This window comes from Muscardinus avellanarius (assembly GCF_963383645.1).
Source record: "Muscardinus avellanarius genome assembly, chromosome: 12".
Taxonomy (NCBI): domain Eukaryota; kingdom Metazoa; phylum Chordata; class Mammalia; order Rodentia; family Gliridae; genus Muscardinus; species Muscardinus avellanarius.
In genome coordinates, this window is record NC_137798.1 from 95585756 (window position 1) to 95612333 (window position 26578).

Genomic DNA, 26578 nt, shown 5'->3' on the forward strand with positions numbered 1-26578 from the left:
GAGGCCCTTTGCAACTTAGTGAGACCTTGTTTCAAAATAAAGAATAAAAAATAGGGCAGGGGATGTAACTCTGAGGTCAAATGCCCCTGGGTTCTACCCTCAGGCCCACAAAGAAAAAAAGAAAGAAAAAAAAAAGAATAAAAATTTAATTATTGTAGTGAAATACTAATAGATATCCCATACTACAGGCTTGATTTTTACCTCTGCTCTTTTAGTTGTGCTAATTCTTCTCCAATCAGTTTTGGTCGATGCATCTGCTGGACCCTGATCATCTGCAGAAGCTGGTCAGCTTCACAGTCTGGCAGATCACCCTTAACAACAAATATAGAATAACCTAAAAAAAAGGTAAAAGTAAACTAAAACAACTAGTAAGGGATTCAGATGTGACTTAACATGACACCTGATAGAGGCAGTATGGGACAGTGGGGAGAACCACTTCAGAAAGACCCGGCTTCAGATAACGATTCTTACATGTACTAGCAGGGTAAGCTAGAGCAGAGAGCTTAGTCTCTGAGCCTCATACACTCCTTCTGTAACACTGGAACAGCGTCTCCCAGAGGGGCTAGGAGGAACCAAGGAAATGGTGCCTGAGGGACTACTTACTAAAGGGCAACCCACCAGCAGCCGGACAGGCTAAAAGAGCACAGGGCTGGAACTGGGCTGCTGGGTGCAATCCCAGAGCTTCTGCCTCCCACCTGCAGGGACTGCCAACCATTTACTCATCTGTCTTGGTTTCTTCAATTGCTGAACAGATCTAGACCCTTCCTCATAGAGCTAATGTGAGGACACTGTGTGTGTCCTAGTGGGACATGGAGGTAAAATGGGCAACCTGTGGAAATAGCTGCTCCCACTCTTCACAGACTCCTAACTGAAGAGAGGAGGCAGGGAGCCAACACCCCAAATCGAGTCAAAGTGTTAAACATGTGGCCCATGTTTGGAATGAATTACATAGGCCCAGAGTGATTTTTTTATAAATATAAACCTGGAAAGCTAGAGTTTTCCCAGCTAGACTTTTCACACAGAAATTGAATATGGGTGGGCTATCCCTAAGTTAGTCATCAATTCAATTTTTCTTTTTTTTTTATTTTTTTGGGTGGTACTGGGTGTGGAATCCAGGGGCTTTACTACCCCCGGGCTATCCTCTCAGACCTATTTTATACTTTATTTGGAAACAGGGTCTCACTGAGTTGCAGAGGGCCTCTCTAAGTAGCTGAGGCTGTCCACGAACCGCGATCCTCCTGTCTCAGCCTCCCAAGTGCTGGGATTACAAGCGTGCGCCACCACACCCGGCTCAATTTAGTTTTTCTACCACAAATTTTTCTTGAACTTTGCTGATTGTTATCAGCTATCTTGTGTGAGCATTAATAGACAATGAAGCAAGGCTCAAAATGACTAAGTAAAACTCCAGAGCTTATGTTTAACATTTTTCACAAGGACATATATATTCAGAGTTCAGAGGGTTCAACCTGTTCCCCGCCAGGGAAGCTGTTCCTAGATCCTTGTATTCTACGTCATCTCACCATGGTTCTCCATGAAGCGTGTCATAAAGAGCAGAGCTCTGACTTGTTCAGCTAATGCAGAATAGCTCTGGGGTTGAAGTCAGGACTGGAGAGTGTATTCTAAGTGTGCTGACAAGCCAACGAATGGTAAAGATTTTGAGGGTGAGACATAATATGCATTCTATTTCCAACAAGTGCTCCAGCAGCTTTAGCACAATAGTATATAGGACCCAGGGTACAGGCAGAATGGTCTTTACGGAAATGGAAAATTGAGAGAGAGCATGTACTGGCAGGAAAACAATCAGTCTTTTGTAAACATGTTAAATTTGAAATACTCTCTGAACTTTCAAGTGAAGATGTCAAAGTCAGGAATTCATTAGAGGCAGAGGTCTAGGTTAAAGACAGAAGCTTGAGAATTATCGACATATATATCTTAAAGATGACAGGTGTGATACTGGGGTAGCACATAATTAGGTTGTCCAAGAACTCTTGAACCCTGGATCATTTCAATAGTTAAGAGATTGGAAAGAATAACCACAAAAGGAATCTGAAAGAAGAAGCCAATGAAACGAGGAAAATCTGAGTATGGTTCCTGGAAGCCAAGAGCAAACAATATCTCAGAAGGAGGGTATGGTTAGAAACCAAGGCTTTAGGTACAAAAGAAAAGCGACACAAGCATATAAAACCATACAAATAAAAACATTATAATCAGAAATGCAAGTTGGAAATTACTACACGATGACCAATCCAGTCACAACAAGCACTCCAGTGGCCAAGACTGTGAACGCTAAATATTATGACTAAAGGGAGCCAGGTGACCTTGGAGAAACGATTGTTCAAGTCCATGGTGGGAAATACACAGATAAGCCTGCGACATCTTTTTAAAGATTAAAATGGTCATGACAAACATCTGGGAATATATTTCAAAATGTTCCCACTAGTCCATGATGGTATAATTTGAATATTAATGAGTAACAATTATAATAAACTATGTTTTAACTTATTGTAATAGTGCTTTAATTTTAACAAGAAAAATTAATTCATCACTTTTGGAAGACACGTAAATAAAAACTGACATAGGAGACAGAGCTTCTAACTCAGTCGTAGAGAACATGCTTAGTATATGCAAGGCATTGCGTTGAGACCCTGGCACATACACATGTGCCAGGTCTTATTTTGCTTTCCTGTATAAACTGTACTTTAATACAACCAAATAATTGATAAAAACAATTTAATGTGTATCGAAATATTCCAGCTAATGAAGAAATGATAGGACTGTAGAGTCACCATCTTTCAGTCACTGATGAACAGTCTGAGCACTGATCACTACAGCTAAGGTCACAGGGAGAATGGGACATCAGGTGCATCACTGTGAAGTCTCCTACCCCGCCCCATTAGGCTGCATCTGACCAAGTCTCCAGATCAGGACCAGTAGACAAGACGCCAAGGTCGGGAAAATAGGAGTGCAGCACACAACCCACAGTGTGACCCAGGACAAATGACCCAGCTTTTCCGTGGAAATAAATAAATCAGAAAAAAAAAATCAAGAGGAAGTGCAACCTACAGTTAGGAAACACATGAATCCAGGGCAATTACTGAAGTGTATTTCAATCCAGATTTAATTGTAAGAGATATGAGACAACCAGGGAGATTGGAGATTTGAACACTGACTGGATATTTGATATTATTAAAGAACTATAGTTAAAAGTTTAAAGGCATAAATACATTATTGTGGCTGTTTTTTTTTTAACAACACTGTTCATTTTTAAAGGTTTTGTTAAGTAAATATTTACAGAGGCAGGTATGTTGGCATACCCTATAATCTTAGTACTTGGGAGGCTGAGAAAGAAGGATCACAAGCTCGAAGACAGTCTCAGCAAGTACTGAGACTCTCATCAAACCAGCAAGACCATTTCAAACATAAAAATAAAATAAGGCATGGTGACTCATGCTTGTAATCCCAGTACTTAGGAGGCTGAGACAGGAGAATCACAGGTTCACAGTCTCAGCAACTTGGTGAGGCTCTCAGCAACTTAGACCATTTCTTAATATTTAAAAATAGGTCTCGGGGTGTAGCCCAGAGGTAGAAGGCCCCTAGGTTCCATCTCTAGCACCACCTAAATAAATAAATAAATACATAAATACATAAATAAATATAGAGCCAGGGGTATAGTTGGGGGTAAGAATGCCCCTGGGTTCAATCCCCAGTGCCACACACAAAATGGTATTAATAAAATAGGGCTGGAGGTGTACCTCAGAGTCAGAATGTACCTGGGTTCAATCCCAAGTATCATAAATAAATAAATAGAAAAAGTAAAGAAAATATTTACAAAGAAAATGAAAAAATTGAAGCCCAGTATTTGCTTCTAAATAGAGGAAAGAAGAGAGCAGGGTCTAAATAAAAGAGGACAGATAATTCTTAAACTGGATGAAGGGCACAATGGAGTCGTCATTATATTATTTTCCCTTCTATAACTGTTTGGATGAATTAATTTATTACCCAAAATTGAACCTAGGGGCATTCTGCTCTGAGGTATACTCCCTGCCCTATTTTATTTTGAAACAGGTCTCACTAAGTTGCAGAGGCCTCATCAAGTTACTGAGGCTGGTTATAAACCTACAATCCTCCTGTCTCAGCCTCCCAGTCTTGGGATTACAGCCATGCACAACCACATCTGGCTTGGATTTTTTATAAAAAAAAGTTTGTTTTGTTCTGTTTAGAAAAAGGTATAATCAAGCCGGGCGTGGTGGCGCACGCTTATAATCCCAGCATTTGGGAGGCTGAGACTGGAGGATCGCAGTTCATGGACAGCCTCAGCTACTAAGCAAGGCTCTTCACAACTCAGTGAGACCCTGTTTCAAAATAAAGAATAAAAAATTGGGCAGGAGGTGTAGCTCAGAGGTCAAATTCCTCTGGGTTCCATCCCCAGACCCGCAAAAAAAAAAAAAAAAAAGGTATAATCAAGAGCCAGGCGTGGTGGCGCACGCTTGTAATCCCAGAGCTTGGGAGGCTGAGAGGAGGATCACACACAGGTTCAAAGCCAGCCTCAGCTACTTAGTGAGGATCTCAGCAACAAATATAAAATAGGTTTGGGAGTGTAGCCCAGAGGTTGAAGGCCCCTGGGTTCCATCCCCAGTAAAAAAAATTTTAAAAAAAGGAAAAAAGAAAAAAGAGTATAATCAACTACATCCTCAAATAAAGGGAAGACTGAGTGGACTTCTGGCGCAGGCAGGGGCCCTGGTAGCAGTGGGACAGACTATTCAGTGCCATGCTGGCTGGGTTAATCAGCTCAAGAATAGGAGGCAACACACTAGAGATAGCTCTAAGGGAAAATTAAGTGGGAGACATCAGCATTCCATGGGCTGGGACAGGCTTTTTTTCCTATTAATCAATTGAGATAATGAACTTATTTCTTCTTATTTTATTGGGAACAAAATGAAAATTTTATTTTTATTAATTTGTGTGTGTGTGTGTGTGTGTGTGTGTGTGTGTGTGGTACTTGGGGTGGAACAAGGGGCTTTTCTACCTCTGGGCTACACTTCCAGACCTATTTTATACTTTATTTGGAAACAGGGTCTCACTGAGTTGCTGAGAGCCTCACTAGTAGCTGAGGCTGGCTTCGAATCTGTGCAATCCTCCTGTCTCAGCCTCCAAGGGCTGGGATTCCAAGTGTGCACCACCATGCCCAGCTGTAAAGTGAAAATTTTAAATGAAAATTTAAAGAGGGGGAAACTGATCCAGGCACACACTTGGAATCCTGGCGCTTGGGAGGCTGAGACAGGACGATTCGGGTCGCGGCCAGCCTCAGCTCTTAGTGAGGCCTCTGCAATTTAGTGAGATCTTGTTTCAAAATAAAGAATCCAGGTGGGAGTGTAGCTCAGAGGTAGAATTCCCTCAGTTCAATTGCTAGCGCCATAAAAAAGGGTGGGGGACTGATCACTCAGGAGACTGGGGAGCTGAGAGCAGTAGGTGAGAGGAGCTGGGACCCAACCCACATGGTCTTGCTTACATGCAGGGGACAGTTCATTTATTTTGTGTGTACCTGTGTGTTTGGGGACGGGGCTGCTCTGGGAACTGGACCCACAGCTTCAAGCATACCAGGCAAGCACTCTACACTGAGATGGCCTCAGTTCACCTATTTTTTTTTTTTTTTTTTGCAATACCAGGGATAGAACCTAAAGGTATTCTACCTCTGAGCTACACCCCCAGCCATATTTTTTATTCTTTATTTTAAAACAGGGTCTCAGTTGCCAAAGGCCTCACTAAGTAGCTGAAGCTGTCCATGAACTGTGATCCTCCCGTCCCAGCCTCCCAAATGCTGGGATTACAAGCGTGCACCATCCCACCTGGCTTCTCAGTTCATCTATTTTAATAGGCTCAAAGCACAAGTAGAGATGTATGCAAGTTGATAGACTTGCTGATAGAAGAAAGTTTTTGCTGGGCGTGGTGACCAGCACCTTTAATCCCAGTTCTTGCGAAGCTGAGACTGGAGAACCTGGTTCCAGGACAGCCTCAGCCACCTAGGGAAGATTTCAGTAACCTAGTGAGACCCTGTTTCCTAACCAAAAAAAAGCAAAAAAGGGCTGGGGATGTAGCTTGTAGAAAGAATGTTCTTGGCCTCAATCCCTAGTACCACAATAATCAAACAAACAAATAATAAAAACAACAACAACAAAAAGAAGCTTTCATTTAACTCTACTGATGTTCTCAGGAGGATATAGATGCCACTATCTAGGGTGCAAGGAAGGGGCAGTGAAACGGCTAGAGGCTCGAAGAGGCAACTTGTGAAATGTTGTTTTGGAAACTGGACCTCAAATTTATTAAAACAAAATAGGGATGTCGTGCCAAGGGCTCATTTAAAATGTTTAATCACAAACTTGAAGTAAAATCAATCAACACATTTTGTGTTAGTCTTTAGCCATGTTCAGTTGCTCTACAGACTAGAAATGGCCAAGATTGTTTCTTTTTTTGGTACCAGGATTGAACTGAGGGGCATTCTACCCTCCGAGCTATGCCCCCATTTCTTTTTATTTTTTGTTTCAAAATAGTGTCACTAGCCAGGTGTGGTGGCGCACGCCTGTAATCCCCCCGGTTGGAAGGCGGACACAGGAGGATCGCACAGGTTCAAAGCCAGCCTCAGCTACTTAGTGAGGCTCTCAGCAACTTAGTGAAACCCTTGTTTCCAAATAAAATATATATAAAAAAAAAATAGGGCTGGGAGTATAGCTCGGAGGTAGAAAGCCTCTGGGTTCCACCCCCAGTACCACACACACACACACACACACACACACACACACACACACACAAGTGTCACTATATTGCTGAGAGACTGCCTGGTCGAGGCTGTCCTTGAACCCCCCTCCTCCTGCCTCAGCCTCTCCAAGTACTGGGATTACAGGCATATACAACCACGCCCAACCAAAGACTTGCTCTAAGGAGGGCTGAGATTTCTGTCCCTAGGGTATGATGGAGGAGGAGAAAGGAGCTAGGAATGCAGTGGAGGGGCGAGCTGATGGGTTATGGGGAACAAGCAGCATGGGAAAGTAAGGTGCATGAGGAGCACCCGGGCCCTCACTGCAGAACTGAGGAACCACCAGCATGGCAAAACAGAGAATGGGGCACAAATGGAGGTGTCGGTCAAAGAACAGGATGCTTGGGATCTGAAGGTGGTTACAGCTAACAGTAATGGTGAGGAAGAAGTAAAGGCAATGATCTCCAAAAGTAAAAAGGTATTGGGTTCATTAGTGACATAGAGATCACTAAAAATGATAGAAGGAATTGAAGTACGACGAGATAGATGGTGAATCAGATTCTAAAATCTCCAGTGAAAAAAGAGGTGGTTCATGACTGCAAAAAGATTAGAGTAGTTTAATCTAGGGGCATGTACTTAAGAGCTGGCGTTTTCAGGGAAGAACAGTGGCCTTTCAGAAGAATATCCACCTCTCCTCCCACCCCGTGGTACGTGGAGTATGGAGGGAAAAATCATTACTTAGAAGGGTTGGGAAGGAAGCCTCAGGGAGGTCCAGGTGTCAGGGAGAACTCACAATGAACAGTATCATCCAAACCCCAGCCTGAAGTTCACCACCTGAAATGTAAAGATGACTTCTCTACCACGGCCAGTACTATCACACTCGCATCTAATGACCCAGTTTTATTTAGCTACTTTCAAAGACAACAATACAAAATGTTCAGTCTTTATTTACCTTCCTGTTGTAACTGAGCCAAGAAAAGTGCAAGGTATGTATCTGATATTAATTCTGGACCCGTCAAGAGAGAATTCAAGTTAAACCACTGGAAAAAAAAATTGCCAATATTAAAGTTAGTGTACATTATATGTCATAAAGAAGCTTCACAGGTTAAGAATAGATATAGCCCATCAAAATTTAGTAAGACTGTCTGAACAATGAAAATGTCAATCTGAGGTTTTTAAAAATTAAATAATGTGATTTAAAAATAACTAAAATATTACAGACTTATCACTATTATATTTTTTAGGAACCAAAGTTTCCTAAACCTTGAAAGTTCTCAAAGCAGAAACTGATAGTACTTTAAAATGTCTTATTGATAGCATAATTAAATCTTTTTTCAAAGTATCAGTCTAACATAAGCAATCATATCATACTGATGTGGAAAAATATGAGAACTAAAGTTTTCCCACTACTGATAATTTTGGTCAAAAGACTCCAACTGTGAGAAAGTAAGATATCCCAAGAAGAGAATTTATGATCACCAGTGCATTTTAACAGAATCAGTAAACCACGATATCACCTACAATCAACAGCATTTGGTTATTACCTGATAAGAATCCTAAGTGAGCCACAAACATAAAAAGTTTCAACAGTTATTGTCAATATAACTGGAGCAACTACTTTTTCTAGATTTTGACATTCCTGAGACTGTTTCCAGTCATTTCCTTCATTATACAGGAACCTCAAACAGAAAGGATCTGCAGCAAGAAATCTAATTTTAAGCAAAGATATAAATCAGAACTAAAGATAACCAAAATTTGACACCTGTATTTGTCAAATTAGTTCAAAATGTTGAAAATCCAATTTAGAAGAACTAAAATATTAAAAAGTCTAGCTGGGAATGGTGACACATGCTTATAATTCCAGTATTTGGGAGGTTGAGTCAGAAGATTCACAGGTTCAAGGACAACCTCAGCAACCTACTGATATTCTGCTTCAAAATAGAAACAAAACAAAAAAGAAATAGGGCTGGGAGGTGGAGCTCAGAGCTTGAATGCCCCTGGGTTCAATTCCCAGTACCACAAAGAAAAAAAAATTAAAAAGTCTTGAAATAAAATAATAGGATGGCCGGGTGTGGTGGCGCATGCTTGTAATCCCCGCACTTGGAGGATCGCGCAGGTTCAAAGCCAGCCGCGCTGGCTTAAGAGACCCTGTTTCCAAATTAAAAAGTATAAAAATAGGTCTGGGAGTGTAGTCCGGAAGTAGAAGGGTTTCCAGGAACCCCAGTACCACCAAATAAAAAAATAAATAAAATAAAATAAAATAATAGGATGTAAGTTTCCCTACAAATCAATAAAAAAGAACCTGTATAATCTAAGCTCTCAAGACTTTAAAAACCCAGTGATTAGCTTATACAGGAAAAAAATAAAGAATCATAATTCTGGATCCTAATTTTCTGAAGGTATAAGTAAAACCCAGAGGTTTAAATAAGCTTGGCAGTCTCCTGCTCTGACTTTCCCCAGAGTTGATTCTCTGTGGGTTGGTTTCTAGTCTCAACCTCTACATATCCTTACTTGGTCTTAGTTCCCCAGGGAGAACCTTAAGAAAAAAATATTTTGTAAACCAGGCATGGTGGTGTATGCTTGTAATCCCAGTACTTAGGAGGCTGAGATAGGAGGATCACAGGTTCAAAGCTGGCCTCAGATACTGAATAAGGCCCTCTGCAATTTAGCAAGAACCTATTTAAAAATAAAGGGAAAAAAATAAGGCTGTGGGTGTAGCTCAGAGGTAGAATGCCCTTGGTTTCAATCCCAGTGCCCCCCCCTCCCAAATGACGTTTTGTTTTGTTGGTATTGGAGATTAAATCCAGGGCCTTGCATTTCATGTACTCTTCCACTGACCGACATCCCCAAGCAATAATATTTAAGATGAAGCTGCTTCCAGGTGGCTGACTTAATAGATAACAGCAGGGTTTTTAAAAATTGTCTTTTATTGATTTAACTCAATGTGCTCTTTGACTTCATTTTGTGCTTTGCTTTTTAGTTATTTTTTTAAGCAATGTTGTTAAAGTATAGCGGAACCACAGTAAGCTGCAGATATGTAAAGTGTACAATTTTAAAGTTTCAACTTCTGTACACACCTGTGAAACCATCAACACAACCAAGACAGTGAACACATTCCCTGTGGCTTGGTCTCCTGAAGTCTCCCCCTCTCACTCCTCCTTTCTCTCCCCATCCCTATATAACTGCGGGCCAATCTGCTTTCTGACACTATAGGCTAGTTTTCATTTTTCCAGACTCTTAAATGAATGGGACCATACAGTATGTAGTATTTGTGTCTGGCTTCTTTCAAGAAAATTATTTTGAGACATGTTATAATGTGTATTAATAGATAATTCCTTTTTATTGTACAAGTTGCTTTTTAATAACCCTCTATCAAAGGTTCAAAATTCTAAGCTGGGCATGGTGGCGCACACCTATTATCCCAGTACTTCTTGGGAGGCAGAAACAAAAGAATCTCAGGCCCAAGGCCAGCCTCTGCAGCTCAATGAGATCCTGTCTCAAAAAAAAATAAGGCCGGGGAGTCAGGCATGGTGGTGCATGCTTATAATCCCAGTACTTGGGAGGCTGAGACAAGAGGATTGCAGGTTCATAGCCAGCCTCAGTTACTTAGTGGGGTCTTCTGCAATTTAGTGAGACCCTCCCTCTTTCAAAATAAAGAATAAAAAAGGAGGGGGGGCCTGAGGGTTTGGCTGGGAGGTAGAATGCCCTCAGTACCTAAAAAAAAAAAGGATTGGGGATGTAGCTCAGAGGTCAAATGCCCCTAGGTTCAGCCTCCAGCATCAAAAATCCTAATAAAAAGGACATTAAATGATTCTATTTCTTAAAAAAGCTATTCAAAACATATTCCTTAAAAATAGAATTTACTGAGCTGGGCGTGGTGGCACACACTTGTAATCCCAGCACTTGGGAGGCGGAGAGAGGAGGATCGCACAGGTTCAAAGCCAGCCTCAGCTACTTAGTGAGGCTCTCAGCAACTTAGTGAGACCATTTCCAAATATTGTATAAAATAGGTCTGGAAGTATAGCCCAGAGGTAGAAAGCCCCTGGGTTCCACCCCCAGTACCACCAAAAAAAAAAAAAAAAAAAAAGAATTTACTAAGGTATTCAGGACTCATTTCAATAATCTTACATTAAACATGGCTGAATGCTTGTATTCATTACTTTGCTAAATACAAATTTATAAATGTGACTGTCAACTTGCCAGAGACACTCAACACATAAAATCCCACTAAAAGTAGCAATATTTGCACTGCTTAAATATATAATTTTATTACAATATAGTTAAACTGTATGTGGTTGTCACAAATAAATCTCTAAGAGAACCCGACATTATCCCTTAAGATGACAAATTTCTATCTACCAAGATTTAATCCACTGAATCCAGGAAGGGAACAGAGCTGAGTGCAGAGTGGCAGAGCACTTACCTGGCAGGCACGGAGCCCTGGGTTCAAGTCCACCCAGGACGTTAGCCGCCACTACCGAAAAAGACCGAAGCCATGCCACGTGCATCATGAGTTAGGTTAATTTTACAGGCACTAATCTTACAATTTAGTTTCAAACACAGTGCAGACCAAGAACAAAGATAAAAACGAAAAAGAAGTATTACCTGGTTTCCTAATTTTCTAACTGTAAACCAGTGTTCTTTATAATTGCATATAAATGATTTTTCATTTCTAGAAAAGAAAAATACACATTAAGTTGAAATATTGAGATTATATTTTATTTAATATCAAGTATTATGCAAAATTTGTCAAATTTAATACAAGTTTACAGTTAAACACTATTATTAAAACGCACACACAGTTTTCTGAACCTCTCTGCAGCAGCTTAGCAATGCTGTGCCGAGGCGCCTTCTGCACGGCACGGGCCGGTTATGTGCTGCCAGAGAGATGGGTGTCACGGGGCTTAGAAGGCAGATGCTCATGGTCATCAGAAAGATGAAACAGAAAGTGCAAGGGAATGAAAGAGCCACCAGTGAAACAAAAGCATCAAAATGCATTTTTCTTCTTTAAGAAGTTTTTACTTTAAGAATCAAATTTACAAAAAAGATATGCAGGAAAAGAAAAAAACTCACATAGGATCAATCCTGAGCCTCTGATACTCTGGACTGTTGAACAGGATTAGTTCTAAGCCCCAAACTTTCAAGGCATTGCTTATAACCTGTTAAAAAAAAATCAACTTTCCATGAGCTAAACCATTCATTTCCAAATTTAAATAGCATAGTCATACTAATTATATAAATTAACTTCATATGTAAATTTCTCTAAAAGACTTTTTTAAAAAGTACGTCTGCATAGATACATCATTAAATCCATAAATAACACACACATATATGTTTAAATAGAGTGTTTCTAAGCCGGGCGTGGTGGCGCACGCTTGTAATCCCTGCGCTTGGGAGGCTGAGACAGGAGGATCGCACAGGTTCAAAGCCAGCCTCAGCTACTTAGTGAGGCTCTCAGCAACTTAGTGAGACCCTGTTTCCAGATAAAATAGAAAATAGGTCTGGGAGTATAGCCCAGAGGTAGAAAGCCCCTGGGTTCCACCCCCCAGTACCACTAAAATAAATAAATAAATAAATAAATAAATAAAGTGCTTTTTATGCCAGGTTTCTGGCATGTTCCAGAGAATGCATGATTTCTAGTTAAACTGCCTCAGAAATCAGATGTATATTTCAACCTACAGGTGTTCTTAAAATTAGTCCATTGCACTTATTGGATAATTAGGCTGCTATAAGTGCTGCTTTAGAAATGTTATACCCAACCGACGACCTGCAATGTCAGTAATCACGTGTCTATTTAAATAAGTTTTCCTTAGGGATTTAAACTGAAGGTTCCATAGGTGTTAAGACTTCTGTGCTCATGAGTTTATAATCTGTAGATCAAAAGGCAAACATTATTTCAAATTGTCTGAGAAAAGGTGGGGAATTTCTGAAAATCCACTATTACCCTCCAAGATAGCCAACAGAAAAGCAAGTGAGCTGGGCGTGGTGGTGCATGTCTGTAATCCCAGGACTTGGAGACAGGAGATCACAGGTTCAAAGCCAGCTTCAGCAACTTAGTGAGGCTGTCAGGAATTTAGCAAGACCCAGCAAAACACACACACACACACACACACACACACACACACACACACACACACACACACACAGCAAGTGAAGCAGATAGAGCACAAACAAGAAGTGAAGACAACGTAAGTGGGCAAACGTGAGCCGCACCAAGAACAGTGAGCATGCGCAGGAAATGTCAGGTGCTGGCCAGTCTGACCTGATCTTGGCTCAGCTGCCTTGCCTCTTCCCACTAACATGGCACAGAATATTTTCACTGAATAAACATGTTGCTGAATGGGGAGGCGAGGAAGGCGGCACAGAAACAAGGTTATTTGCCTAAATGGGTCCTCAGAGAGGTTCTGGGTATGCCTCACACTATGAGAAACAGAATGAAACACCCTCAGATACATGGATGAACAGCTACCCCGCTGGGGTGGTAGCTCAGTGGCAGAGCCCGTGCCTGGCATGCAGGAAGCCCTGGGTCAATCCCCAGCACCGAATAAATAAATATATAAAACAAGAAGATAACAGCATATCACAAGCTACACACCACATTAAAAGAACCCACTCCTGTAAGGCAGGTTTAAATTAAATGTAGCAGGTATTGCATTTTCTCAAATTTACCCAAGAGATAAGAAGCGGTGTGGTGGCGCACGCTTGTAATCCCAGCATTTGGGACATCTGAGACAGCCTCTACTCAGTGAGGCCCTTTGCAACTCAGTGAGACCCTGTTTCAAAATAAAAGATAAAAAATAGGCTGGGCATGTCGCTCAGAGGGAGAATGTCCCTGGGTTCCATCCCCGGTACTGCAATAAATAAATAAAGTTTCAGAAAGTTGGGGTTTTGTTTTGTTTTGTCTTGCGGTACTGGGGATGGAACCCACGGCCATTCTACCTCTGGGCGACACCCCCAGCCCTATATTTTATTATATATTTTGAAACAGGGTCTCACTGAGTTGCAAAGGGCCTCCCTAAATAGTGGAGACTGGCCCCAAAAATGTGATCCTCCTGTCTCAGCCTCCCAAATGCTGGGATTACAAACGTGTGTTACCATGCTCGACTTCAGAAAGTAATTTTTTTTTTTTTTTGTAGGTCTGGGGGTGGAATTCAGGGGCATTCGACCTCTGAGCTACACCCCTCACCCTATTTTTTATTCTTTATTTTGAAATAGGGTCTCAGTAAGTTGTAGAGGGCCTCATTAAATAGCTGAGGTTGGCTGCAAACTGCAATCCTACAGTTTCAGCCTCCCAAATGCTGGGATTGCAAGGGTGTGCCACCATGCCGGGCAGAAAGTAATTTTTACAGCTGGGCATGGTAGGGCATTTGGGAGGCTGAAATAGGAGGATCACAGGTTCATAGCCAGCCTCAGCTAACTTAGTGAAGCCCTCCATAACTTAGTGAGACCCTGTTTCAAAATAAGTAATGAAATATAGGGCTAAGGGTATAGCTTAGCGGTAGAATGCTCCTGGGTTCAATCCCCAGTACTGCAAAAAAAAAAAAAAGATAATTTTTAAAAGCCTTACTCAGTCTACTGGAGGAATCTCTGGAGCTCACATCATCACAGTGACTACAATAAAGGCGGAGTAAAGATACTTCACATCAGCCACTACCTGAGTTTAAACATGCCTGGGGCACAGAGAGTACATGCTTGGGACTACTTACTTGAATCGAGAAAAAGCCACTGTCATCCATATTTCCCGAAGGCTGCTGCGTGTTCATTTTGATGGGGATTTGAAGGGGAGGAGAGAGGAAGGACAGAACTGTCATCAGTACACAGATTTAAAATAACATGTGTGCATTCCCACTTACAAAGTCAAGAGCAGAGTTATAATTAACAAGTCAGATCCCTATGAGAAGAATGGCGCATCCTCTTCTAAACAGTGCCCGTGGCTTTTAAGAATGTGGTCCAGTGAGTTTAAAATCAGTACCTGTAAAAACGTGCGGTAGTCTTCACTGGTAACCCCGCCTTCCGCCATTCTCATCCTTTCTTCCTCATCGAGCTGATGTGCAATCGAGGACAATTCCACAGGGCTGAAGTACTCTCCTTGCAATAGATTGTTCAGGCAATGCTGAGCACAGAGTGAGCCTTCTTGCTAATAATTCCAAAAGGAAAAATACAAGTGTAATTTATTAAGTAGATCTGGATATTTAAACAATTTAAACAATCTTTTTTTTTTTCTTTATTGGTACTGGGAAATGAACCCAGGGACATTCTACCTCTGAGCTATACCCCCAGTCCTTTTTTTTTTGGGGGGGGGTACTGGGGTTCCTGGAAGCCCTTATCTCTGGGCTACACTCCCAGACCTATTTTATATTTTTGAAACAGGGTCTCTTACGCCAGCGCGGCTGGCTTCAAACCGGCTGGCTTCGAACCTGCGCGATCCTCCTGTCTCCGCCTCCCAAGCGCGGGGATTACAAGCATGCGCCACCATGCCCGGCCCCCCAGTCCTTTTAATTTTGAAATATCTCGCTAAAGTGCAGAGGGTCTCACTAAGTTGCAGAGGCTGGCATCTGCCACCCTCCTGTCTCAGGCTCTCAAGTACTCGGATTAGAGGGTCGCACCACCACATCTGGTATTCAATCATTAATTTTTTTTTTTTTTTTTTTGCAGTACTAGGGACTGAACCCAGGGGCATTCTCTACCTCTAAGTTAAACCCGGACCCTAGTTTTTTGTTGTTTTATTTTCTATTTATTTTATTTATTTATTTTTGGTGGTACTGGGGGTGGAACCCAGAGGCTTTCTACCTCTGGGCTATACTCCCAGACCCATTTACATTTTATTTTTGGAAACAGGGTCTCACTAAGTTGCTGAGAGCCTCACTAAGTAGCTGAGGCTGGCTTTGAACCTGTGCGATCCTACTGTCTCAGCCTCTCAAGCTGGGGATTACAAGCTTGCGCCACCACACCCGGATTACTTGTTGTTGTTTTTTAAACAGAGTGGGCGTGGTGGTGCACTTATAATTCCTATGCTTGGGAGGCGGAGACAGGAGGATCACGGAGGGTGTTTCCAAATAAAAAATATTAAAAAATAGGTCTGGGAGTATAGCCTGGAGGTAGAAGGGTTTCCAGGAACCCCAGTACCACCAACAAACAAACAAAAAACCAGAGTCTCACTAAACTGCAGACAGCCTCACTAGGTAGCTGAGGCTGGCTGCAAACCTGTGATCCTCCTATCTCAACCTCACAAAAACTGGGATTACAAGTGTGCACCATTATGCTCAGCTAATCAACTTTTTTTTTTTTTTTTTTTGGTGGTACTAGGGATGGAACCCAGGGGCCTTCTACCTCCGGGCTACACTCCCAGACCTACTTTATATTTTATTTGGAAATAGGGTCTCTTAAGCCAGTTGAGGCTGGCTTGGAACCTGTGCAATCCTCCTGTCTCAGCCTCCAGAGTGCAAGCTCCGGGATTACAAGTGCGCCAACACACTCGGCTTAATCATTAACTTTTAAATATAGTCAAATCTTAGCTTTTACCTTATCAATGAAAAAATAAAATATGGCTGGGAGTATGAAATGTTCCTGGGTTCAATCCCCAGAACCTATAAAAAAAATTTGCCTTATCTAATTTTCAGTACCAGAAATAAACTCATCTTTGGAGATTACATGGCAAACTAATATTGAAAGTGAGTTTTTGTTGTTGTTGTTGTTGTTTGGGTCTGAGGATGGAACCCAGGGGCATTCGACCTCCGAACTACACCCCCTGCCCTATTTTTTTTATTCTTTATTTTGAAACCGGGTCTCACTGAGTTGCAGAGGGCCTAAGTAGCTGAGGCTGTCCGCGAACCACAATCCTCCAATCTCAGCCTCTCAAATGCTGGGATTACAAGTGTGCGCCACCACGCCCGGCTGGAAGTGAGTTTCAATACCTAGAACATTAATTTTTTTTATGGTACTGGGGACTGAAACAGGGGCATTCTACTTCTGAACTATACCCTCAGCTCTATTTTTTATTTTGAAAGAGTGTCTCTTCCTAAGTTGCAGATGGCCTCACTAAGTTGCTGAGACTGACCGGAAACCTGTCTCGCCTCCCAAGTACTGGAATTACAAGCATGTGCCACTATGCCTGGCCTATGTTTCAAAAATTTGAGAGTCTTGCTAGGTTGTGACAGTCCTGGTAAACTTCTGAGGCTGTCCTTGAACCTGTGACCTCCCTGCCTCTCAGCCTCTCAAGTACTGGAATTATAGGTATGTGTTGCCACACCTGGCTCATTTATTCATTTAACATGATAATCTCTACTGGATCTAAATGCTTGTTCCTGAAATTGATAGAGGTAAGAAATTGTGTCCCAAATTAAGATTCACAGCTCTAGAGCTGAAGTTTCCTCAGGAAGCCCTGCAGATTATGTACACAGATTAAGCAGAGTGCAATGAGGAGAACACAAATGGGCCCTGAGAGCTCACTCCTGGACAAACCAGCAGGAGGGAATACATCAAAGCTCAGGGAAGGAGGGAGACAGGAGGTATCTGCGATCTGCACACACCCAGGTGAGCCTCTCCAGCAGACAACAGAGATGGGAGAAGACTTCCTTCTGATCCTGGCCTTGTAAAGTCTCCTTCTCCAGTGATGTCTGCTCTCCCATCTCTCAATTGAGTTTTGTTGGTGCTAGGGAACGACCCAAGGCCTTGGGCATCATAAAGGGTGCACTCTACCACTGTGTTGCACCCATAGCATAAACACAAGGATCTGAGTAGCACATTTCTGTAGCGCTGACTGCCCACGAGCACGCAGGCAGGAACGGGCAGAGCTGATCCAAACCTAGGTAAAGGTTTCAGAGTCTCTGCCATTACCATTTCCTTGAGTCACTTATTCGGAATTTGGCTTTTCCTAAACCCCAATCACCTAAAGATGGCGAAGAGCCAGCAATCGCAAAACAATGTAATGGATGCCACAAAGTCAACACTCAACATCCTTTTTGCATTTCATATTACATTAAAAGCACCACTTCCGATGATACTGTGAGTGCACCAGGAGCAGCCAGTAACAGAAGGGATAAGAATGAGAGAAAGCAGGAACAGGAACAAGAACCAAACATACCCATAAGCCTAGCAGCTATTGGTTAGTATTAGAGTTTAAACTAGGAGTTGGTAAACTCTATCCTTTGGCCCAAATTCAACCTGCTCCATTAGGTAAGAATGATTTCCATATTTTTAGACAGTTGGAGTAAAAAACCACCCACACACACACACACACACACACACACACACACACACAATATCTTAAGAGAGACATATATGGCCAGCAAAGCCTTAAAATGTTTACCAAAAAAATCTGTTTTGTACTGAGGATTGAAGTCAGAGGCATTCTACTTCAAAAAAAAAAAAATGCTACCCCTATTTATTTATTTGTTATTACTGTGTGAAAAGTCATCTAACTTATTTTACTACCGTGGTTTGTCAAAAATACACTGTATGTATCCGGGTGTGGTGACACATGCTTGTAATCCCAGTGCTTAGGAGGCTGAGACAGGAGGATCACACAGGTTCAAAGCCAGCCTCAGCTACTCAGTGAGGCTCTTAGCAACTTAGCGAGACCCTCTTTCCAAATAAATTATAAAATAGGGCTGGGAGTATAGCCCAGAGGTAGAAAGCCCCTGGGTTCCACCCAGCAGTACCACAAAACAAAACAAAAATACACTGTATGGAGCCGGGTGGGGTGGCGCAGGCTTGTAATCCCAGCATTTGGGAGGCTGAGACTGGAGGATAGCAGCTTGCCAACAGCCTCAGGTACTTAGTGAGGCCCTTTGCAACTCAGTGAGACCCTGTTTCAAAATAGAGAATAAAAAATAGGGCTGGGGGTCTCAATCAGAGGTAGAATGCCCCTGGGTCCCATCCTCAGTAGCCCCCCCCCAAAAAAAAACACTGGATGAGTCCAATGAAGTAGTGCAGAAAGTCTTCCATGTTGAAACATGCCAAAGTCTTTGAAAAATTAATTATAAAAATATAAACATGTGGCCGGATGCAGTGGTACATTCCTGTAATCTCAGCTACTTGGGAGGCTGAGGTAGGAGAATTGCAAGTTCGATCCAGGCCAGCCCAGACAACTTAGTAAGTGACTCAAAAGTCTTTAAAAAAGGACTATGGCTATAGCTGAGTGCTGGAGGAATGCCCTATATTCAATCTCCAGTGCTGGAAAAAATTGTTCAGACAGACAGATGCATACATAGTCACACACAGTTTTCACCCAATTTCCTAGCCAAGCAACTAAATCTTTCTTGCCCGAGATTCATAAATCATGCCAATCAAGTCAGAAGATTAATGATAACCGTAACACTGAGTCCTTCCTTCCTCAAACCTAAAAACAGGTTTGTTCCCATTCCGAAACACTGAAATATTCTCTAAAAGAGCACTGCACTAAACATTTGCGTTTACAGTACAGATTTATACCATCTTTGCTTTGTCGTGGGTATGAGAATTTTTAAATGTCTTGGGTGAATGATCAGTCACAAGTACTCAATAAAACAGAAAACCCTTTTCTCCCACTAAATAGCAGCCTCACCGGCAGACCTTTCAAAACATGAAACTATTATGAAACAAGATATCATATGCCAAAGTTGTCCCGAAGGCGGCTTCACTCACACCCAAATGGCTTGATAATTGTACGTGAGAAAAGGCCAGTTTCTCAAGATGCCACATACAAGTATTTCAAATGTGTGGTCACCGAAGAATTAAGGCAAGAAGAAGGCTGGGCAGATCATGACAGAATTCCTCCAGTTCATCTCTAATACCTAAACACACCGCTGGCCTTCGGATCCGGAAAGATGGGAAGGAATGCAAAAAGAAACCAAATCCCAAACATCCCGTAATGAGGACTCTTGCGACGCGCGGGGTTCCTTCGCTTCCTCGTGTCCAGGCCCTGCCTACAGTGGGCAGTCAAGGTCCCCGCCCTCGGAGGCTCGGGAACCAGGGGCGGGACGAGCTAGACCCCAAGAAGCCAGCGCAGGGGAGGTTCCATTGCAGAGCCAAAGAAGGAAAAGTGAATCCCGCCAGGGTGGAGGGGCGGTGGGTGGAGCTGGGGAGGGTCCCACGAGGTGCCCTACAGGTGACTCTGGCTAGACCCTAGATAGCAGGGCAAGGGAGAAGGAGCCTTCCCACAGGATTGCGGAAGGTGGCGGAGAAAGCCGAAGCTCGCCCGCCCCGTGACGCCCCCGGGCCGCCCCCAGCCCAGCCTTCATCCCGCCGGGTCCCGAAGCCGGGGCGCCGGGGCGGAGGACGCAGAGGGGGCGCGGGCAGCTCTCCAGCCCGGGCGCCGGAGGCAGGCGGCGCCCCCCGCCCCGCGAGGCCGGCGTCGGGGCGCCCGGGCCCCACCCAGCTCTGCGGGAGGCGGCGGTGCCGCACCCCACGCCCGCCACCGCGCGGCGGACAGCCCCCTCCGAACGCGGACACTTACTTTCTCGTGGAAGATGGACTCCATGTTTATTTGTCTGGAGCCAACGGCCCCCGCACCGAACCAGCCCCCTCCAGCTCCGCCCCCGACCCCACCCCTCCGCCCACCCGGCCCCGCCCCGCCCCTGTTCACGTGCCGCGCACAGACCAATCAGCTTCGAGGACGCGAGTCACGTGGACCCAAGGGCTTGTGAACGCCGGGGCGCTGGTCGCGGAGCCACGTGACCTTGGTAGCGCGTCCTCCCAGCGCCTGTTGCCCGGACGTCTGAAGGGCTGCAGCGCCCCCTGCAGCCCGGAGGATCTGTGCGCTTCACACCCATTGCTATGGATTCTTAGGTTTCTAGGGGTCTGGACGAGGATCACCTAGGAGGGTTCTATGTTCTTTTTGTGTTCGGTTTTCTTTGTACTTTCTACTCACCTGTATGCCATTGTTTAGTATCTTCTTCCTCCTCCCCATTGAAAACCTCATTAAAAAAAAGGAATCATTACAAGCACACGCTTGTAATCCCAGTACTTGGGAGGCTGAGAAAGGAGAATAGAGCAGGTTCGAAGTGGCCTCAGTGACTTAGTGAGGTTCTCGGCAACTTAGTGAGACCCTGTTTCCAAATAAAATATAAAATATGTCTACGAGTATAGCCTAGAGGTAGAAGGCCCTGGGTTCCATCCCCAGTACCACAAAAAAAAGAAAAGGGCATCAATGCATTCCCCAACACCTAGCACTTGTGCAAAAATGGTTAATATTTAGATAAGGCTTACTTTTAATTAGGCATTCTTCTAAGTGATTTCCATATAATAACGATTTTTCTTGTGTGTGCAGAGGCAGGGATTGAACCCAGAGGCATTCTACCTCCAAGATTTACCCCAGATGTGTGTGTGTGTGTGTGTGTGTATTTTTTAATAATACAAGCCAGGCGTGGCGGCGCACTCTTGTAATCCCAACATTTGGGAGGCTGAGACCAGAGGATTGCGGTTCATGGACAGCTACTTAGTGAGGCTCTCCGCAACTTAGTGAGACCCTGTTTCAAAATAAAGAATAAAAAACAGGGCAGGGGGTGTAGCTTGGAGGTCAAATGTCCCTGGGTTCCATCCCCAGACCTGCAAAAACAAATAATAAATTTAATAATATATAATTTTATATATATATAATTTTTTGCAGTACTGGGGATGGAGCCCAGGGGCATTCTACCTTTGAGATATACCCCGAGCCCTATTTTTTCTTTCTTTTTTTTTTTCAAGCTATACCCCCTGCCCTATTTTTCATTATTTTGAAACCGGATCTCATTGTGTTGCAGAGGGCCTAAGTAGCTAAGGCTGTGCGCGAACTGCGATCCTCCAGTCTCAGCCTCCAGAATGCTGGGATTACAAGCGTGCGCCTCCATGGCCAGCTAGATTTTTTAAAACTATTAAAAAATATCATATTTTAAGGGCCAGAGTCGTCTTGACATTTTATCCAGGGTTGGTGCAGAACAATGGATAAACACATAGTTTTTCTTTTTTGTTTTTTTCTCTGTGTGTGTGTGTATGTGTCTGTGTGTGTTACTGAGGACTGAACTAAGGGGCAGTCTACCTCCAAGCTATATCCCCAGCCCTCTTTTATTTTTTGTTTTGAAACAGGGTCTTCTAGGTGGATGAGTTTCACTACTTGCTGAGGCTATCTTTGAACAGTGATCCTCCTGTCTCAGCCTCCCAGGTACTAGGATGACAGGCCCGTGTCACCACATCTGGCAAAATTCTTTTTGACTGGCACACACACAAAAATCATCACAGAAACTGGGCAGAAGAGAGGTGTTACTGAGGCAGAATAGGTCAAATAGAATTCTATGTCACCTCAGCTAACTCAACTTTAATCTACTTCAGCAAAATTTTATGTCAAGTACTTTAAAGTATCTCTATCTCAGCAATTTAGTGAAACCTTGTTTCAAAAAATAATAATAAAATAAATCTAGGGCAAGGTGGCCCACATTAGTAACCCCAGCATTTGGGAGGCTGAGACAGGATTGCACAGGTTTGAAGCCAGCCTCAGATACTTAGGCCCTTTGCAACTCAATGAGACCGTTTCAAAATAAAGAATAAGAAATAGGTCTGGGAAACTAGCTCAGAGGTAGAATTCCCCTGGGTTCCCCCCTCAGTACTGCCATTAAAAAAAATTAAAAATTAAAAATAAAAATTAGGCTGGGGGTATAGCTTGGAGGAAGGATACCCCTGAGTTCAATCCTCAATACCACACACAAAAAATAAATAGATGCTTAATTTTTCTGGTGTTTTTATTTTTTTCTTTTTAGAATATTCCCAGTAGTTAGTACCCTAAGAGGTTGTGGGATTTTTTGTGTTGTGCCTTTTGGCAGTGCTGTCAAACCCAAGGTCTTGCATGTGCTAGAGAAATGCACTGAGCTCTAGCTCGGATTGAGTTGTGGTTTACTTTTGGTCTTTACAGCTCTACTGAGGTATAACTGTTATACTCTATCTGTACATGTCATGAATCTATTTTTGTGATGCTGGGGATTTAATCTGGGGGGCATTCTACCTCTAAGCTACGTCCCAATCCTTTTAAAATATTTTATTTTGAAACAGTGTTGCTAAATTGCAAAGGCCAGCCTCAAAGCTGTGAACCTCTTGTCTCCGCCTCCCAGGTACAGAGATTTACAGGTGTGCTCCATCCTGTTCAGTTCCCAACTTCTGCCTACTGTGGTCAGATTAAGTTTCCACCCTCTTAACTAGGGAACTAAATTTTAACACATGAACTCTTAAGGGATACTGAAACATATCCAAACCATAGCAAAAATGGTATGAGATTTTTTTTCTGAAAAATATCTGAGGAAAAAAAATGAATATATGACTTAATGGTACAGTGGTCTAAAGAAATAGAAAATTAAATGCTAATTACAAATTAATACCTATATATACAATCAGGCAATCAATAATTGTTTTTAAGCCAAATGTGCTTAATGTTTGAAGGTTACTTCAATTAAAAGCATAACAAAGCCGGGTGTGGTAGCACATGCTTAAAATCCCAGTACTTGGGAGACTGAGAGGAGGATCACAGGACAGCCCCAGCAAGTAGTGAGACTCTCATCAACCTAGCAAGACCGTTTCAAAATAAAAATAAAGCCAGGCATGGTGGCTCATGCTTGTAATCCCAGAATTCCGAGGCTAAAAGTGGAGGACTGGTTCGTGGACAGACTCAGCTACTTAGTGAGGCCCTCTGCAACTTAGTGAGACCCTGTTTCAAAATAAAAATGCAGAACAGGGCTAGGGGTGTAACTCAGAGGTCAAATGCTCTTGTGTTCCATCCCCAGACCCACAAAAATAATAAATAAATTAATTAATTCAAAAAATAGGACGGGGGGTAGCTTGGAATGCTCCTGGGTTCCATCTTCAGTACGAAGAAGAAGGAAAAAAGAATCACAGTTGAAATTCTTCTAATTAAATAATAAACATGTTTTTATTTCTCCCATAACTTTTAAAACGTGAATATTCTGTGATTCAACCAGTCTTTACTTCCAGGTATATTCTTCATTGGGCCTCAATTCCCTGTGTGGAAAGAAATAAGGAAGGGAAAAAAAAACTGTAAATAAAACCTTTACGAGGGGGTTAGAAGAATATATACTATTAAATTGACCTATTAAAATTATTTTTACATTAGATTCATCATATTATCCTACTCTTCCATTTTTTAAGCTTCTACCACATCTTTATTTTTCTGGGCTAAAGAACCATTAATTTCTAGTTTATGTGACAATTACTATACTCCCAACAAGTTTTTGGTTTTTTGGGGTTTTTTTTGCAGGTCTGGGGATGGAACCCAGGGGCATTTGACCCCCGAGCTACACCCCCTGCTCAATTTTTTTTTATTCTTTATTTTGAAACAGGGCCTCACTGAGTTGCAGAGGGCCTCACTAAGTAGCTGAGGCTGTCCACAAACCGCGATCCTCCTGTTTCAGCCTCCCAAATGCTGGGATTACAAGCACGCGCCACCACGCCCGGCTTCAACAAGTTCATTTATTGCCTTCTAGACCCTTACCAGATTATTTTATCTCAAAATCTTTTTTGTTTTCTTTCTTGCAATACTGCGGATAAAACCCAGGGGCATTCCACCTCCAAGCTATACTCCTAACCCTATTTTTTAGTCTTTTATTTTTGAAACAGGGTCTCACTGATTTGCGAAGGGCCTCCTAAGTAGCCGAGGCTGTCTGCGAATCTCAATCCTCTGATCTCTGTCTCCCGATTGCTGGGATCACAACCATGTGCCACCACGTCCGGCCTCAAAACCTTTTTTTTTTTTTTTTGGTGGTACTGGGGGTCCTGGAAACCCTTCTACCTCCAGCCTACACTCCCAAACCTATTTTTATATTTTTATTTGGAAACAGGATCTCTTAAGTTGGCGCGGCTGGCTTCCAGCCTGCACGATCCTCCTGTCTCCGCCTCCCAAGTGCGGGGATTACAAGCGTGCGCCACCACGCCCGGCCTCAAAATCTTTTGATGTTAGAACATGCTTCTAATGGAGGCTGAGACAGGAGAATCACAGGTTCATGACCAGCCTCCGCAACTTAGTGAGACCCTGTTTCAAAAAAATAAAATAGGGCTTGGGGTATAAAGTAAGATAACATATGATAATAAATGTGAAAGCTGTCTATAGGGTAGGCTTTGATCAGTTGGCTTAAAACTGTTTCTTTATTAAAGCCACTAAGTTGCTGAGGGTCTACCCCAGTTGCTGAGACTGGCTTTGAACCTGTGATCCTTCTGTCTCAGCCTCCCAAATACTGGGATTATAGGTGTATACCACCATAGCCAGCTGCTACTCTGAAGTTTAAAAAGTGAGACTTCCAACAATTTGAAATAGCCTGTTCATAAATTGAAGACTTTTAGAGGTCATCACACAGTTTAATCCAGACTGACACACAAGGCTAAAACATAGTGTCACTTGGATCTACTTACTCAGCTGGGAAAAACACCTTGTCTGTTTATGGTTTATCTTCAGCACATATGGTATCAAGAAGACTATTCCCCAAAGCTGGCCAATTGCTGGCTTTTTTTTTTTTTTGGTGGGTCTAGGGATGGAACCCTTGACCTCGGAACTACAGTCCCTGCCTTATTTTTTTTTATTCTTTATTTTGAAACAGGGTCTCACTAAGTTGCAGAGGGCCTAAGTAGCTGTCTGTGAACCATGATCCTCCAATCTCAGCCTCCCGAATGCTGGTACTACAAGCATGCGCCATCACGCCCGGCCAATTGCTGGCTTGAAAAAAACGCAGACTGACCTTCTATATAACATGCTCTTGTTGCGGAAGGCGGTGAGCTTCTCATCATTCTTTCTGTCTAGGTAACATCCAAGGACAAATCCCATTGGGACCAGTAAATGAACCCAGTGGTCACGCACAATCTGAAGTAAGTTCGCCATGGCTGCTAGAAAGGAGGAGAAAAAATTACCAGAAATATAGCATATCCTAGCCGGGCGTGGTGGCGCACGCTTGTAATCCCCGCGCTTGGGAGGCAGAGACAGGAGGATCGCGCAGGTTCGAAGCCTGGCTTAAGAGACCCTGTTTCCAAATAAAAATATAAAAAATAGGTCTGGGAGTGTAGCCCAGAGGTAGAAGGACTTCCAGGAACCCCAATACCACCAAAAAGAAATACAGCATATCCTTGAAATATTTTTTTTAATTATCTGAAAGCCAGGCATGGTGGCACATGCTTGTAATCCCAGCATTTGGGAGTCTGAAGCAGGAGGATCACAGTTCACGGCCAGCCTCAGCTACTCAGTGAGGTCCTCTGCCAACTCTCTGAGACCCTGTTTCAAAATAAAGAATAAAAAATAGAGCCGGAAGGTGTAGCTCAGAGGTGGAATGCCCCTGGGTTCCACCCCCAGTATTCCCCCAAAAAACTGTCTGAAAGATAAAGAAAGCTGCGATTTAAGAGATAGAAATTAAAAGCTTCTCTAAATGTGCTTGCCACCTGAAGGTAGCAGTGGTTTAGTACATAAATTTAGTGCTTTACTACACTGTAAAACAGTCAAGTAAATCTGCTGGATGAAGACAGGTGACAGTGACCAGTATAGAAATGCTGCTGCAAGCCGGGCATGGTGGTGCACGCTTGTAATCTCTGTGCTTGGGCAGCTGAGACAGGAGGATCGCGTAGGTTCGAAGCCAGCCTGAGATACTTAGTGAGGCTCTCAGCAACTTAGTGAGACCCTGTTTCCAAATAAAATATAAAATGGGTCTGGGAATGTAGTCTGGAGGTAGAAACCCTCTGGGTTCCACCCCTAGTACCAAAAACAAAACAAAACAAAACAAAAAAAACTTTTACGATCTCCTTTCTGAAAGGCAGAGGAGCCAAAACAGAAACAGTAGTCATCATGTGAAAAATAACAAACGGGCCCTAATTTAATTAAGACAGTGAATT

At 42.9% G+C, this 26578-nt stretch overlaps 2 protein-coding genes across 7 annotated transcripts in view; both read right to left on the reverse strand.

Moving 5' to 3' along the window:
- Positions 1–20210, reverse strand: part of ATXN3 (ataxin 3) — a gene marked incomplete at both ends in the record, with an annotated part of 40822 nt that extends 20612 nt beyond the window's left edge. For 2 of the 6 annotated variants that reach the window (XM_080708125.1, XM_080708124.1), the window contains 7 exons: positions 202–334; positions 7704–7791; positions 11357–11423; positions 11825–11910; positions 14458–14502; positions 14724–14888; positions 20187–20210. In XM_080708125.1, coding sequence (XP_080564251.1) covers positions 202–334; positions 7704–7791; positions 11357–11423; positions 11825–11910; positions 14458–14502; positions 14724–14888; positions 20187–20210 — 608 coding nt within the window. The remainder of the gene's footprint in view (positions 1–201; positions 335–7703; positions 7792–11356; positions 11424–11824; positions 11911–14457; positions 14503–14723; positions 14889–20186) is intronic. The other 4 variants (XM_080708128.1, XM_080708126.1, XM_080708129.1 and 1 more) reach the window with 4 other exon arrangements.
- Positions 20211–23676: 3466 nt separating this feature from the next.
- Positions 23677–25580, reverse strand: NDUFB1 (NADH:ubiquinone oxidoreductase subunit B1; the record flags this gene model as incomplete). The annotated part of the gene is made up of 2 exons (XM_080706779.1): positions 23677–23713; positions 25441–25580. The coding sequence occupies 2 exons, from the start codon at positions 25578–25580 to the stop codon at positions 23677–23679; spliced, it is 177 nt and encodes a 58-aa protein (XP_080562905.1).
- Between the last annotated feature and the right edge of the window lie 998 nt (positions 25581–26578).